Raw genomic sequence first — 15,775 nt, 5'->3', positions numbered from 1 at the left:
GAGTTCAAATACAAGAAAAATCAGTATTAAAATGTATTGAGAATAATCTGGGTAGGTTGGAATACTATCCTGCTCTGGCTTTGGCTTCCAAAATAGAGGTATGAATTATTCACTCTTTATAACACCAGGGTACAAGAGTCATTTCATAGCTCTTTCTTTCATATTATCACTTCTCCAAGTGTTGAAGGCAAATCTGAATTTCTCCTCACTTTGTGACAAATGCTCTGATCAGGCTTAAAGCTGGCAAATGTCTTGCAGCAGAGATGAGACTGACAGCAGTTTTGGTTGGAGCTTTTTTTCGTGGCAAGAGTTTAGCACAGAGGGAAATGGGACCGCTGAGGCTAGCAGAACTAGGGGAAACTTGAGGGATTAGAGAGGGTGTTCTGCCTGTCAAGAGAATAACAAGCACTTCCTAACTTTATTTTCCCTCATTTTTCATGCACCTGGCACAAGCTGAAAAGTATTCTCACTTCAACCTCGGGTAGTCCCCAGACTGGGGCAGCTAAACAACTGGCATCTGCAGAAACTCTAAACTCTGAATTAACAGGATGATAGACTAGAAACTCTGGAGGCAGAAGGCAGAGACAGCAGCACAGCAGTACACTAAGGATGACCTGTTTGAAATAGCACTAGTCCTTTGGAAAAGTAGATGCTGTGTTTGTTGGCAATCCTTCATGAATGTGATATAACTCTTCCCCCAGAATCAATGAGAAGAATACATCCATTTAACTTTAATGGTCCCTGAAGCCCTTAAGCGAAAACATGCCACCATCTTTCAGTGATTAGGGATTAGTTGTTTTCTGTAAAAGTCCTTACATTTTTTGTTTTCTGCAGACATGAGAACTGCATTAGCATTGAAACTGAGGAAACAGCAGAGACATTTTTAAAGCCAAGGCACTGTGGGTACTTTGCACCAAGAAATCCAAATGTGGCTTCAGTGCTCAGGATAAATAGTGCAAGTTGCATAATGCATATTACAACATTTGCATATGATTATTTTTCATGAGGTGGCCTGCTTCGAGGAATCTGCCTTCTTTTTCTCTGAAAAAAGTATAGAAGAACATGGCGTGAAGAGGGAAAAGGGAACAGGAGACAGAGGATAAGAGCCATCGCTAAGTGACAAAGAATTCTTATTGGTTAATTCTATTGGAATCCCTATCTACCTCATCCAAAGCCCGCATGTTTTCAGTTCTTTTCTCCCCCCGGGACAAAGTATTACGCTGTAGTTCCCTTTGGTGGTAAACAGCTTGTACAAAAACTCCCCCTTTTCAGCCCAAGGGGCGCCACTTCATGCATGCACCCTGTGATGTGGTGTCCACAGAGGATGCAAACCATATGGGCATGGCGCCACGTGGTATGCCATTTGTGTGAAGCATTGCCTTTGTCTTTCAAGCCAGTTCCTAACCACACCAGCAAAGCCCTCATTTCCATGGAAGTTGTGCAAGCACCCTGAACTCCAGCCAGGACCATTTGGCCCAATAGCTTTGCACAAGACTTACACCAAGTAGGGCAGAGCACATGTGGTTTGTATCCACAATGGCTATAGCGCCATACTGCCACACATATATTAAACTCTACCTGAAACAGGCCAAAATGTTTAGAAATTGACACATTAGCCATGTGTGTTTTATTGCTTGGGAGTTATATAAAGATTATCCATCTGCTTCCTTTTAAAAATAAAATAAAAAGAGAATCCAACATTCTATTATTAACATGAAATAAGTCAATCCCTCTGCGAATTTCTTTCTATAATTGTTCAGAAGAAGTAATGGAGATGGAATGGTGTAATACTTCTCTTACTGTTCAATGGGACTAAGCTATACTTGTCAGTGAAGAAGGGGAGTTATAAAATCTCAATGTCGTTTATTTACTTTCAGTGAGAACATAAAAGTTTTAAACTGTTCATTAGAATCCTTCAGGTCATGCTCGATATCTAGCATGAGTAATTTTTTTCTTGATGCAGCTAAGGTTTATCACATAAGCTGCTTTGAGTCCCAAAAGGTAGAATATAAATAATTATAAAATAACTATACTTGTAGAAAATAACATTTGGGATTTTCATGCTTGCCGTTGGGTCTTAGACATATTTGAGGAGGCCAATGGACATATGTTTGTAAAGGGATATTAAAACTTTCTGTTGAATGTCTACTGAATAGCAGGCACAGAATGTGAATGCCTGTGGTTATTCACCTCTGTATACCCATAGTCATTTTAGCTGTTTCTTTCCATCCTCAGTAGGCCTGTCAAAGCTTCATCCCTTAATATGTATCTCCTTACAGCTTACTGTCTTGTTAGGTGGGGAAGAGCAGCTACTGTCCTGCCTCATTTTTATTGGCTTCACAGATCAAGAGAACAGAAATGAAACCAATTGTCTTCCTGCTATTGCATCTAGCTCTGTAAGAGGCTTTTACACAGGGCTAAAATCAGTGACATATGCTGATCTAGCCCCAGTCACCCATGGAGCCGACCAGCTCCCATCAGACAACGTTGTGCCTGCTCCGTGGATGAAGCAGGGTGGAACAGCCCACCACTATTTACTTTAATGGGGGGAAGCTGCGCATTCAACTCATGCACCATGCTTCCCCCCATGGGATCAATAGGAGCTGGACAGTGGGGGCAAGGGATAGTGGCTTCCCCACACCCCATGGTGAAACTAAGTGAGGTGAGCCATGTGACAAGGCCATTATTCTCGCATAGGCAGATCTATGAGAGAGTTATCTACATAGGTCAACAAATACATCACCTCTTTCTGTGTGCAGCATCTGCCATTGATCATATGGGCAAAAAGGTTCCGTGACACTTGTAATCTGGGGATGCTTTTACCTAATCACAGTGTGGTTGTCTTTATCCAAAGTGTTTCTTACTTGAGTTTTAATACTGAATTTTACTTGGTTTTTGACTATGCAAGAGCTAGTTCATATAGTATTTCATGTAGTATTTTAATGGTGCATCTCGCCATTGAGTTATGTAGCATTTTAATGATTTATATAATATTTTAATGGTATATTTTGTATTGTATTTAATAATCTGGTTTTTATGTATTTGTTTGTCGTGTATTTGAAAGACCTATAGTCTAAGCATTAAATAAATAAATACACACATATGGGCTAAAAGGTTCTTTGAAACTTAGAATCTACTGAAGATGTGGTGCCATGTCCTCATTGCTGTCCCAGTATTAACCTGTATGGCTGGGCTCTAAAGCCTCTCCTTCTAACCTAGCCTGTAAATGCATCAAGGCACCGGTTGCAGATCAACACATGTACAGCTTATATACAATTTTTGAAATAAAGAATAGACTTGGAACAAAGGCTGTGACTGTATCAAAAAGAAGAATGGTCTTCCAAGACAGGAAGAGTGCCGGTATGTGCACCCTAATAGTACAGATTGTTGCTCAATGGCATAGCCTATGCTTTGCATGAAGAAGAACCCAGATTCAGTTTCTCTCATCTCAGGAAAAAGATTAGGAGATGCTGGGAAATATATTTCTTGCAACCTTATAGAGGAAGTGGTGAATTAGATAATCTTGCCCTTGATGGACCATCAGTCTTGTGATCTTATTCCACCTGAATCAGAAAAAGTTTTGCTTGCATTGCATGAGGGAACCACTTGGTTTTAATGCTCAGTATCCTCAGCCATGGTTTCAAGCCATCTTATTTCAAATTCTTCATCATGGCTTTGCTGGAGAAAGGGAGATAAAACCAACAGTGTGACCTGTCCCTCAAGTAACCTCATAAGTAAGGCCCCTCAAGAAGATATCAGTTTTGGGAGAGGCTTAGATAGGGGGAGACATGAACAGGTGGGTGTCAGGGTCTCAAGGGGCCTTTGCAAAGGTCAAGGTCCCTAAGGATGCAGAAAGTTCCTGGAGCCCACATGTTCTCTACAGGCTGCAGTTTTCCAGTCCTCTAAGGGAGCAATCTGACTCACAAACGTTTGCTGTTGTTGTTGTTTGGTCAGCTTTAGGTCAGCTTTAATTTAAGGCAAATTATCACAGGGTTTTCTTGGCAAGATTTATTCACAGGAAGTTTACCATGGATTTATCCTAAAACTAAGGCCCCATCTAAGGCCCCTTTTACATTGCCATATAATCCAGTTTGAACTGCACTATAATGATAAGTGTAGACTCAAATAATGCAGATTCAACCAAATTGAACTGGATTATATGGGTCTACATTGCCATATAATCCAGTTCAATACAGTTAATCTGTATTCTGAAACTCGATGATGATGATGATGATGATGATGATGATGATGATGATGAACAATTTTATTTATACCCCACCACAACCTCCCATTGGGACTCGGAGCAGTTCACAAAGCACTAGATGGTGCCATACAACATAAAATATGTCAACATTACAACCAATAACACATCTAAAACCAGACATATAAAGTTAACAAGAGAAAAAAATAATTAAAATATAGCAATAGTTGTTAATTAAAAGATCCATATGGCAGTATAGATACGGCCCAAACTGACCATATCATACCAGTATTGAAGAAAGTGCAGATGTTGCATAGGAAATCCTGGAACCAGTTTGAGGCCTGGATAGTGATTACAAAAACTACTGATGCACATTAAGGGCTTTTTTGTGCATGTGTATTGTCTGGCTAGCTTTGAACAGCATTAAATGGTCACTGTAGATGGGGCCTGAAAGAGTGTGACTTCCCCAGGATCAGCCAATGAGTGTCCATGCCGGAGCATAGGTTCAAACCTTTGTCTCCCAAATTCCTAACTCAAAAATGAAAACACTACACCATGCTGGCTCTTAATAATAAACCCGATTCTAATTCTAATCCTAGTCCACATTTGTATGTATATACAGCCCTTTGCCTTATAGATGGATATTCCAAATGTTTTCCAGTAAACAACTCTTAATAATAATATATTAATTTTAAAAACGTAAATAATACGAAGCTGATTATATTATCAGAATTAAAAGAAGTAAAAATAATAATATTTATTCCCAAGGGATATGCATAGTTATGTTGGTAAAAACAGATTGATTCATTTTGCATAAATGACATTTTTTCAAAATAGGTTGTTGAACAAAACAGATGAATAATCAAATGAGCCAACCAAAATTAACACATAATACCAAAAATGTAAATCCAATTTGACTAGCATTGCCACATGTTGGGTGATACACTGTCATGCCACAATTCTCCCAAGAAATAAATCAAAGCAGATGAAAGCCAATTAAAAAAACCTTTCTAGTGGGATCAGCAGAAATTTAAGTTAATTTCCTGGACAAATGATGCTACAACCTGTGACGGGTAGTAGAAATACTCTATTTGCTTTAGCTGTGATGAGAAAAATGAAATTAGTTCAGTTGATATAGGGATATTATACACACATGCATGTGTATTGTTCAAAATGTCCAAGTTTTGAACAAACAGCAAACTAAGTAGTGGGGAGGGGGGGTTTCTCCTTGTCGATAGTAATGTTAAGAAATCCCAGTCAGAAAATAATGCCGCAAGTGACAGGGAGCTAGATTAAAACCATTCATTCAGACTCTTGGCAGAAGCAAACCATCATCCAAGGGGCCAGAAAAGACTATGCTGATGAATGATGTTGAGTAATATGGTGCCACACTCAGTTTACAAGAGATCAGAGTGTTTGTCCATGAGATGAAATGGGATGCCATTTAGTTTCTCAGCCAAGAGACATGTGCAGCTTCCATGACAACGTTTTTTTTTTTTTTGTTTTAACAAATGGGCAAAAAAGTGAGTGTATTTGACAGGGGGCACGTCAGGCCACTAAACACATACTCGAAAATAATATAACCAGGGTTTGAAAATGGAATGTTTTAGGGTAAAAACCTTCATTTGGATAATTCTATAATATTGCCAAAGGCTTTCATGACTGGAATTGCTGGGTTGTTGTGTGTTTTTCAGGCTGTATGTGAGGTTACAACCTCTGAGGATGCTTGCCATAGATGCAGGCAAAACGTCAGGAGAGAATGCTTCTGGAACATGGCCATACAGCCTGAAAAACACACAACAACCCAATTCTATAATAGTTTTTATATACTCAGTTCTTGTGGGTTTTTTCAGGCTATATGGCCATGTTCTGGAGGCATTTCTCCTAAAGTTTTTATATAGTAGTAGTAATTTTTATTGATTAGCCCTTAGGCCATATTACAGTAAGAAACAGAACAACAAGGCCTGACAAGACCCGATCACACTCCACGTAGTAAGTTAAAATAAGACACTTATAACAATACAGCAAATAAATATGATAAGACATGATAAAACTGATAAACTGATCAAGCTGAGTATATACATCATATTTCCTTATCACCCCTACAATTTACCCCAATCAGCCCTATATATGTGGTTCTCAGACCTATTGTTTTGCTTAAGTACAGAGCTGTTTTATATGTTATTTTTGGGTCTTGGCCACACATAAAATATGTTGTTCTGATGTGAGATTCCCAAATGAATTCTTTGATAATCATCCAGAATGGCGCTCAAGGGACAGCAAAAGTAACAGTGCTGGTTTGTACTTCACTAATTTTTAAATGTAATCTTCAGATCTTGGGAGGAAAGGATGATAACTATAAATATCCACACACATACTACTCAGCTAATTCAAGTAGTGTATTAGATCTCATTTGTGTATCAAGAAACAAAGTGTACCTTTTCTCAGAGATAACTGTATTTCCAAGAGGGGAAAGTGATCATCAACCAGTGAGTGTGAAACTATGGGGCAGCTCAGACTTAAGACCAAGTAACAGGGCTGATAAATGGTTCACAAACAATTATGAGGTGTCTCTAAACAAAAGATTAATATGGGCTAAGGTTGATACTACAGCAATAACAGATAGTCTTAAAACAGAGAATGCAAAAAATTGGGCTACCACTATCCAGTCGCCTACAGCTGACTGGCCACTAGTTTCCAATGCATTTACAAACCTGTGCAACATGCTGAAGAAACATGTAACAACTAAACCTTCCATAAAAAATCATCAGACAGGCAGATCACCCTGGCTTGACACTGAATGCTGGCAGTTGAGAAAGAAACTGAAGTCAGCCATGAGACTTGCCCAGAAGATGTTGACCCTTAGACAGAAATATAAAAAACTTATAGTTTTTGATATATATATTTGCAAAAACTTATGTTCTTGTTACCCTTAAAAGTATCAGAGGGCATAAGTGGAAGAATATATTGCAGTCATCACTCTTGCAAACAATTCCTATCTGTACTGCTACATGTCTGTCACAAAAGAAATTAACAGCCTCCCAAATCTGTGAACTTGTCTATTTTTCTTAAACAGATTTTCACCTAGTTTTTTCCTGTTATAATGCATTTAAATAGGCTGCTATCTTTTAAAACTGAAAATAAGAATGATTGCATATGGTAGGCCTTGCATCTGAGTAAAACTATATTGTTGCTATTTCAAGTTACTTTTTGTTCCACTTACTCATAAATCCATGGATCTGTTGTGGTTTTTTTGTCTTTTAGGGTAATTAGTCGAGCGCAAGGGCTCAAGCTGGTTGTGGAAACGTTGATGTCATCTCTAAAACCCATTGGAAACATTGTGGTCATTTGCTGTGCTTTCTTCATCATTTTTGGCATCTTGGGAGTACAGGTAGAATGCAGTAAATTCACTGAATATAATTGGGCCTGTTATGCTCACAGACCTTTCTGCGTACATATCTTCACAAATACAGATTCCAAGGGTGGAAATGGAACAAAGAATGAGTAAAAATAATCTTGTAGGTTCCAGAGTTCCTACATTATATATTGTTTTTAAGGCACCTCAAATCCCAGAGGTGGCTTTTTGGTTTTTTTGTGGGGAGGGAAGGGGGAGATATAAAAGGATTTGCTGCTGTTGCTGCTTTTTACATGTGTGCAAAGTATTTGATCTTTCCAATAATAACATAATGCATCCATCTGACAAATGTGTGTTCTCGGTTTATGCGGGAAATATCTACAGCTAGGGGAGTGTTGCCGATCACCTGTAGCTTCTTTTTGCATGTCTCTATGTGGTAGGAAGCACATATTTGCATCTCCACAGCATGCAAAACACTTCTTAGACAAAAATATTCATTATTTTCACAATCTACTAGGGAGCAGGGTTGGAGGGTAGTTAAAAAGTTACCAAGTAGTATGATTCATGAGAATTCCCTCCAACTCAATCCAAATGTTTTCTAGCAGAGTACACAAAATAAATCTGGGTTCCTGTTTAATTAATTTAATAGTTTGTAATATATTCGACCTTCATATTTTATTCACAGAAAATGTATTTATTGAGATACTGTAAGCACTGCAAGTTTACTGTAGTAGATACAAGTTGACATGCATCTGATGAAGTGGATGGGATTCTATAAAAACATGCCAAATGAAATGCTTTACTCTTTAAGGTGTCACAGAGCACTTTATTATATCCTTATAACTAGAAAATCTCTCTGTTTTCAAAAAGCAACCTTAAGTTTAGCAAACCCTACATTTATCCTACAGCCTTCCACTCTCCAGTTACAGAAAACTTCTAGTGGGATAGTCCTAATCCTTACTTGTGCCATTTCCCTAATAAACCGATTGCAATGCCTAGTGTTCTTTACAATGGCTATAGATTAGAGAATGGGAAATTGTGTGTCATGGGCACAGGAGGAAGGATGAAGAAGCAAAAGAAGAATGGAAGAAAGGAGAGAGAGCTTGTGCTTGATACCAGCAAAAATGCTGTGTTGTGGGAAATCTTTTTCCATTTATGTAAATCCAATATTGTATTTTAACACAGTCAACCACCTCAGTACAGAGTGTGTGTGTGTGCGTAAGCATGTGCACCTTCAAGTTGCCTGTTGACTTAAGGTGACCCCATTGTTTTCAAAGGCTTTTCTTCAGCAAGGAATGCTCAGAGGCGGTTTTGCCAGTTTCTTCTGCTGAAATATAACCTATCTCAGTACAGTACACCTCAGTAAAAAGATTAAATGTCACCTTGTATGAGATGCTTGGCTTTGCATTGATCTCTGCTATATCGCTTGCTCAAACAGAGCACCAAAGATTTGGCATCTGGTTTTGACTTCAAATAAAAAAGGGATATTTAAAGAGCCATATGGGAAGGAAGCCAAGCCACAAGGAATCAAAGTATGATCATACCTATATCTTCTGTCATTGAGTGAAATGGTTGAGGTGTGACAAGCTTGCCTGGTACACGGCACCTTTCTGGCATCCATCATAATCGCCTTCACAGTCTGCCACTTCCTGTTAGCCACCAATAAAGCAACAAAATTAATCATCTGGGGTCTTGATACCTTTCACCCTGTTAATAATCATATTTGACACTGTTGGGAGTCAGTACCTTAGGATCAACAGATTTTGTGCAGTATAAACAGTGTGTTTTCACATTTGTGTTTACAGGAGAAATTCAACTTGTGCAGAAAAACACACCTTTCTCACATTTTGCTTTGACAAGCATAGCAGTCTTGACCCTTACTACATCTTGAGAGTCCTGTTTCACCATTTCCTTCATTCTGATTATAAACATGAGGAAATTAGACTTAGAATCAGTTAACCTCCCAAAAAAAAAAAAAGCATAGATCACTGCATATGTTACTGTGAGTGAGCAGGCAAGACACCCTTAAAATAAGAAGGATGTCTGGAGAGCATGGCTCTTAAAGTTGTGTCCATGGGGCTTCAAAAGAAGCCATCTCCCAGAGAAGGTCACTGGTATTTCTCCCACTTGCTGTGCTTCCAGAGAATCTCCAAAGCTCCTTGATGTGCATCAGATGAACTCATCAGCCCATAGTCCTCTGTGAATGAATTTGTAATGAAGAATTAAGTGTGTAGATTTCTCTTTGCTGTCTTTTCAGAGATACACTTTATGGATAGGACACCACTGTTTTTGTTTGTTTTGTTTTTGTTTGCTTTTTTTGTTTTTTGTTGTTATTTTAGCCCATTGGTTTATTGATTTCTCTCTCTTCTGAGAGCCACTTTGAGGAACAGAAAAAATTAATACACTCCGGTTCACTCTTATTCAGATTATACTTTAATTTCATCTGTGAAGCATTCGAAAGGCTATGACAGAAGCATAATATTGGGGTATCATGCTGCAATTGTACATTCCATTATCCCGTGCTGTGTTACTGTGCTATGTTTTGAGTTCTCCATGCTACATTTTTAGTACTGTGCTTATAGAGGATTCCTTTCCTGGAAAGGAATCCTGTCAGAGACTCCTGGTTACACTGATTGTATATTGCCTAAAACACCACAGACGGTATATTACACAGCACTTTGCAGGGATACGACAGCAAGAGGATAGTGATGTGTTTGTCCTTCTTTCATGCTGATCAAAGATATAGGGCTGGAAAACAGGCCAGTGGGTTAGATGAACCTTTGGTCTGACCCTAATAGTGTTCTCCATGCCTTGACTCTTTGATGAGGAGGATATGGTTGGCCTTTCTATTCTTGTTCATATTGCAAATTTTCCTACAAGACGATGATGATGTGCTGCATTGCTTTTTCTTTGTACTTTTACTGTAGTAGAAATACAGTAATAGACTTGTAGAGCTGGAAGGGTCTCATGAGCCATTAATTCCAACTCCCTACTCAATGCAGGATCTTCAGCTAAAGTAACTCCAGCAGGTAGATGCCCCGGCTTTTTACACTGAGCACTATTACATTTATTGAAGGTTTGCTAATCATAGGAGCCACACAGAACAGATCAAAAATATGTTTTGATAAGCATCCTCTTTACCATATTGACTATCTAAACACCAATAGAAAGCCCAAATAAGTCATGACAGGCCCAAAACTCATGATAAGTTTCAAAGTAACCTGAGGTCTCCAAAACATGATTAATTCAGAGTAAACAGGGATTTCATGGTTTACTCAAGATTTTAAAAAATGCCTCAACATATCCAGACCCCATTGCAAAATCTGGCTCTTTTGAGGTATTGAGCCTGTGGTGATTGTTCTCGGCACCTCCTTCCACGATCTCAAGGCCCAATCCCTATTGCCATCCCAGTTCTTTGGGCTCTAAGAGCCCAAAGGAGCAGGATGGCACCCCACCCTCCCTTCCCAGACTCCTGTTTCCCTTTTAAACTTACCATAGGAGCCTGTCTGCATCCTCAGGCCCCTTAGAAAAAGCTCCTGGGGTGCGTCTGGAGCCTTCTCTGAGGGGAGACATGGGGCTGGAGCACATGTAGCCACCCCCTGAAAAATCCCAGGTTTGGGGGCTTCTGTGTGACCTCAATCCTGAGATCAACTGGGATTTAAAATCCCAATTCCTCTTGGGATCTTGACCTGTCTAGAAGGACCCAAAGACTGTAGTTTTCTTCTGGCATGGTGTCACCAAACTGATTTTGATAATCTGACTGGTTACCCGGACCTACTAGCTGTCATGATCAGTAGCCATCATGAGTCCTCCATGAATTTGTCTCATCTCCTTTAAAAATGTTGAACTTAATATAACATCCCATTTTTCTTGAATAGAATTCTATAGTTTAACCATGTCCTATTTAAAGAACCCTCTTGTGTTTCCTGAATCTTCCACCATTTGACATCCTTGTTTGATCCCCCTCCCCCTCCCCCAATTCTAAATGGATGAGGGTTTTTGTTATTACTTCCTCCCATGCCCAACATGCTAATGAACTGGATGATCATTAAAAGAAGAAGTAGAAAACGACAAAAGAATTTGGAGTTTAAAAATACCATCATAATACAATTCATGCAAACCAGAATGACTAAAATATATTGAACCTTGTGGCAGAAGCTCGGGTAGGGTATGCCTTTCTGGGGAAGCCCTAAATGGTTCCAATCAAACTTACCTGTCCGAACACATCTCCCTCTATTAACCATCTCAGAGGTTAAGATCATCTGGGGAGGCCTTGCTCTCAATCCCGCCTTCTTTGGAGGCATGACTGGTGGGGACAGTAGACAGGGTCTTCTCAGTGGTATCCCCTCATCTGTGGAACTCCCTACCCAAGGAAATCAGGTCACCCCCCTCTCTCCTGACATTCAGGAAAAAACTTAAGACATGGCTGTGGAACCAAGCATTCGAGCAGTAATTATGATTCATACATTGTGTATTAGCACAGAAAAGGACCTATTCCCAATTACCACCATCTAAAGCCAGGGGCAGGACATAATGGCCTATGAGGCCTCTTCCACCTATATGATTCCATGATGGTATTGAGAGTTAAGCCTCCAACCTCCAATGTGTGGGTTATTTACACTAATTCCACTTTACCACTTTTCCTTTTCACAGTTATTCAAAGGGAAGTTTTTTGTCTGCCAAGGGGAGAACATAAGGAACATCACCAACAAGTCTGACTGTGCAGACGCCAGCTACAAATGGGTCCGGCACAAGTATAATTTTGATAATCTCGGCCAGGTATTAATGGAATGGTAATCTGCTTCTTTGCCCCTTTATTTCTTTGATTCAAAACAAATGTGAAGTATTTTTTGCAGATATTGCAGCTCGCCATTTAAAAGATTCCCATTATAACTTTCACAAGTATATATTTTCAGTATCAAGCAAACCCACTTCGTGTGCCATCACATCATGTGACTGCCTAACAGCTACATAGCAAACTACATATATCTCACAAAAAGCCTTGTCTTAGGAAACTGGACACCCTGTACCCAGCAAATCCTAATATTGTCGTTCATTTACAACTGCCATTGGAAGCCATCCATTTATAGCATTGTGGCAGGGACTAATTAGCACTACGCATGGAAGCCTGGAGGGTGGAAGAGCCAGCCAGCTGTCTCTCTGCTTCTTCACTTAACCCTTTTGGGTTAACTTAAGCAAAGTGAAATTCATACAAAGAAGACAACAGTTTCACTGTTCACATCAAATGAAATACTTCACTCAAATATAATGTTTTTTCTTGTCTTTTTAGGCCTTAATGTCACTATTTGTTTTGGCCTCCAAAGATGGTTGGGTTGACATCATGTATGATGGATTAGATGCTGTAGGAGTGGATCAGCAGGTATGTGTTTGGCATCAAGTTCCTGTAAGTCATAGAGGCAGTTGCTGTTTTGCAATATATATGTATGGCTTTGGAGTCATATACTGTGGTAGATAAAGGAAGTTCCAGTCCTACTTCGCTCAAATGTTGAACCTTGTTTCCTGTAGCCTGCTGGAGTGCCATTTTAATGGCCTTGTCTTCCTTTTTTCCCCCAGCCCATCATGAACTATAACCCTTGGATGCTCCTCTACTTCATCTCTTTTCTGCTGATTGTTGCCTTCTTTGTCCTCAACATGTTCGTGGGAGTTGTGGTTGAAAATTTTCATAAATGTCGCCAACATCAGGAGGAGGAGGAAGCCAAGAGGAGAGAAGAGAAGAGACTCAAACGGCTGGAGAAAAAGAGAAGGAGTAAGGAGAAACAGATGGCTGGTCGGTAGTCTTTCCACATCTTTCTGAGTCCTGCTTGACCTTTGACAGCCTCCCTATATCTCCTTGCTAGCACTTAATGCTCAGATTAGTCTGAAAAAGCATGTCCAGCTATGAAATTTGCATGGAGGATCCAGCACGGGCATAGGCTTAGCAAAATACCATGGAAATAGAGCAATGGCTGCATGATTTGCAACTGCAGTATGCTAGGCGAATTAAAACATTGTAATTTTAAAATATCTATATTTTCCATTGCACAGCTTAGCATAACCCAAATAGAGTCAGATGTGAAAACCAACAGTTCCAGAACAGGCCAAAAGTCTTCGGCATGTTGTGCACTGTTGCTGTTAATTAGCTTCACTACTTGATTTATTACTACCTTGTAATCTCACAGTGAAATCAATTGCCAATTTCTAAGTTTACATAAAGATTCACGAAATTACATAGTGAATTCAAGGAGGTAATAACAACAAAGCAGCCTTGTTTTAGAAATGCTTGAAAATGTAGTACATTTGCTTGAGAAATACAGATTCTTTTTTCTTTAAAAATAATAATCAAATGAAATCAGCAAATTTGAGTTAAGCCCACTGGCACGCAAACTTGGTGGACTGCTTAAAATATTTTTATCTCTTTGAACCCACGTTAGACTTCTTGGAAATCTGAGAAACTTCACATGCTGTCTTTTTTAACCTCCGTTTCTGTTTGATTGAAAAAAACAGGAAATAATGCTCAGGTCAGAGGTCACAGGTCAGAGGAACTCCCTCCATCTTGCATGCTTTCTATTTTGCTTGGGTTTTTTTTCCTCTTTGAAGTGTTCATGTGTTTTGTCATGGTATCATTTTTGTTACATTCACCTTTAAGTGTTTTCATGGCTGTCCCCTCCCTTCAATTACCTGTTTCACTCCTTTTGGACAAACATAAGTAAATCTGTGGGAGTCTTTTGTTGTTATAACAATCTTAACGCTCAGTGAAATATTGGTGTGTTTCTCTATATGCTCCTTTTATAAGTTTAAGAAGATAATGGCATTATTTTTGAAAGCTGCATCAATCAAAACATCGAACACCTCTCTTGAGTTCTGAAGGACTTTTTAAAAGTTGAAGGATATAGTCTAATTCCATCAGAAGTTCAAAATCAATCAACAAAGTGACACAGTCACTTCTTATTGAATGTTGTGAAACTGCTGTGTTGTGAAAAAAGATGTATGGTTCTCTGGAAACACTGACATTACTTTGTCAAGGTGCATATATGCACAAATCCTTATGAAAAGTCCTATCTATGTTTCTTAGGATATCATTTCTTTAGGGCTGATTTCCATGAGGTTGTACACATGAAGATTCTTGTTGAACATACAGATGTAAAATTGGAGGACAGATATTATTGTTAGTGTAGTTACAGATACTACAAAAGTACAAAACTGTTTTTAGTTCTGCTGGTTTAATATCTGCAAATGTTTTAGTGGTGATAACTACAGTTTATATCATAAGCACAAAAGGAGAATAACAAGCATACAAGCAAAACACACCCCTGGCCCCCAGTGAAGGCACATGATCTCCCAAGTTTTGTTGTCAAATCTATTTTCCTTTTCTGAAAGAGCAACTATGGAATAATCATGGAAAGTAAGGAATCCCTCTGGGAGGATTTAGGAATAGCTTCTTTTGCGGAGAAAAAAAAATCCTTCATAAAAATGTGAGTACTGAGGTGCATTTGCAAAACAAATGCATTCCTTTGGAGTCTTACATAGTATTTTGGGTACAGCTGGACTAGTTCTGGTATAGTATGTGGAACAGTAAAATAGTTTGCCATTTCTCAACACTACCACTCATTCATTTTGAAAGGTGTGCCTGCCCCTATTCTTTTTTTTTCTTTTTTTTTCTTTTGTGCTTTTTAAATGTCTTCAGTCCAGGACTTTACTCACTACTTCATTCCTTCCTTTTGTAGATTCTAGATTCTTTTCCTATCTTGTTTTCTGCTATAGGCTTAGCTTATTCAATATCAGCTGTTGTCAAGCTTCCCTTTGAAGCCCTACAAGAATGGAGCAGCTTTTTGAATTCAATTTCAAATAATTCTATGGCAGATAGGGGTACAGTTTCCAATAGGTTGCACTAGAGGCAAAGGCTGAGAACAAAAAAGCCAGCATATTTCAGATTAAGGGCCTCTCCTCCAGTGACTGAGAGATCCATCTACACAGGCCAATTAATGCTACACCACCCACCTCCATTTCACTCTGGTGGCGTGATAGAGTCTCTAGATCTGAACCTGCTCCAGCCTTGCTGGATACTTACCTTCACCTGTGTTAATGACAGAGCTCTGAGGAGCCCCTTGCCATCACTCAACACCTTTACCAATGTCAGCCTGTGTGTTTTGGAAAGGGACGATGGGGTAGGGAGGATGAGGGGGATAATAGTGGGGGGCATTCCACAATTTTCTTAGCAT

At 39.2% G+C, this 15,775-nt stretch overlaps 1 protein-coding gene across 11 annotated transcripts in view; it reads left to right on the top strand.

Moving 5' to 3' along the window:
* The window catches only part of CACNA1G (calcium voltage-gated channel subunit alpha1 G), a 420,834-nt gene that overhangs the window by 340,253 nt on the left and 64,806 nt on the right, over positions 1-15,775 (top strand). For 9 of the 11 annotated variants that reach the window (XM_060764775.2, XM_060764774.2, XM_060764777.2 and 6 more), the window contains 4 exons: positions 7,466-7,592; positions 12,210-12,335; positions 12,847-12,936; positions 13,131-13,323. In XM_060764775.2, coding sequence (XP_060620758.2) covers positions 7,466-7,592; positions 12,210-12,335; positions 12,847-12,936; positions 13,131-13,323 — 536 coding nt within the window. Of the gene's footprint in view, positions 1-7,465; positions 7,593-12,209; positions 12,336-12,846; positions 12,937-13,130; positions 13,345-15,775 lie in introns of all 11 variants that reach the window. The other 2 variants (XM_060764773.2, XM_067463773.1) reach the window with 1 other exon arrangement.

This window comes from Anolis sagrei, chromosome 2 (genome assembly GCF_037176765.1).
Source record: "Anolis sagrei isolate rAnoSag1 chromosome 2, rAnoSag1.mat, whole genome shotgun sequence".
NCBI lineage: Eukaryota > Metazoa > Chordata > Lepidosauria > Squamata > Dactyloidae > Anolis > Anolis sagrei.
Note: the sequence above shows the minus strand (reverse complement) of the source record. Positions and strands in the feature narration are given on the sequence as shown.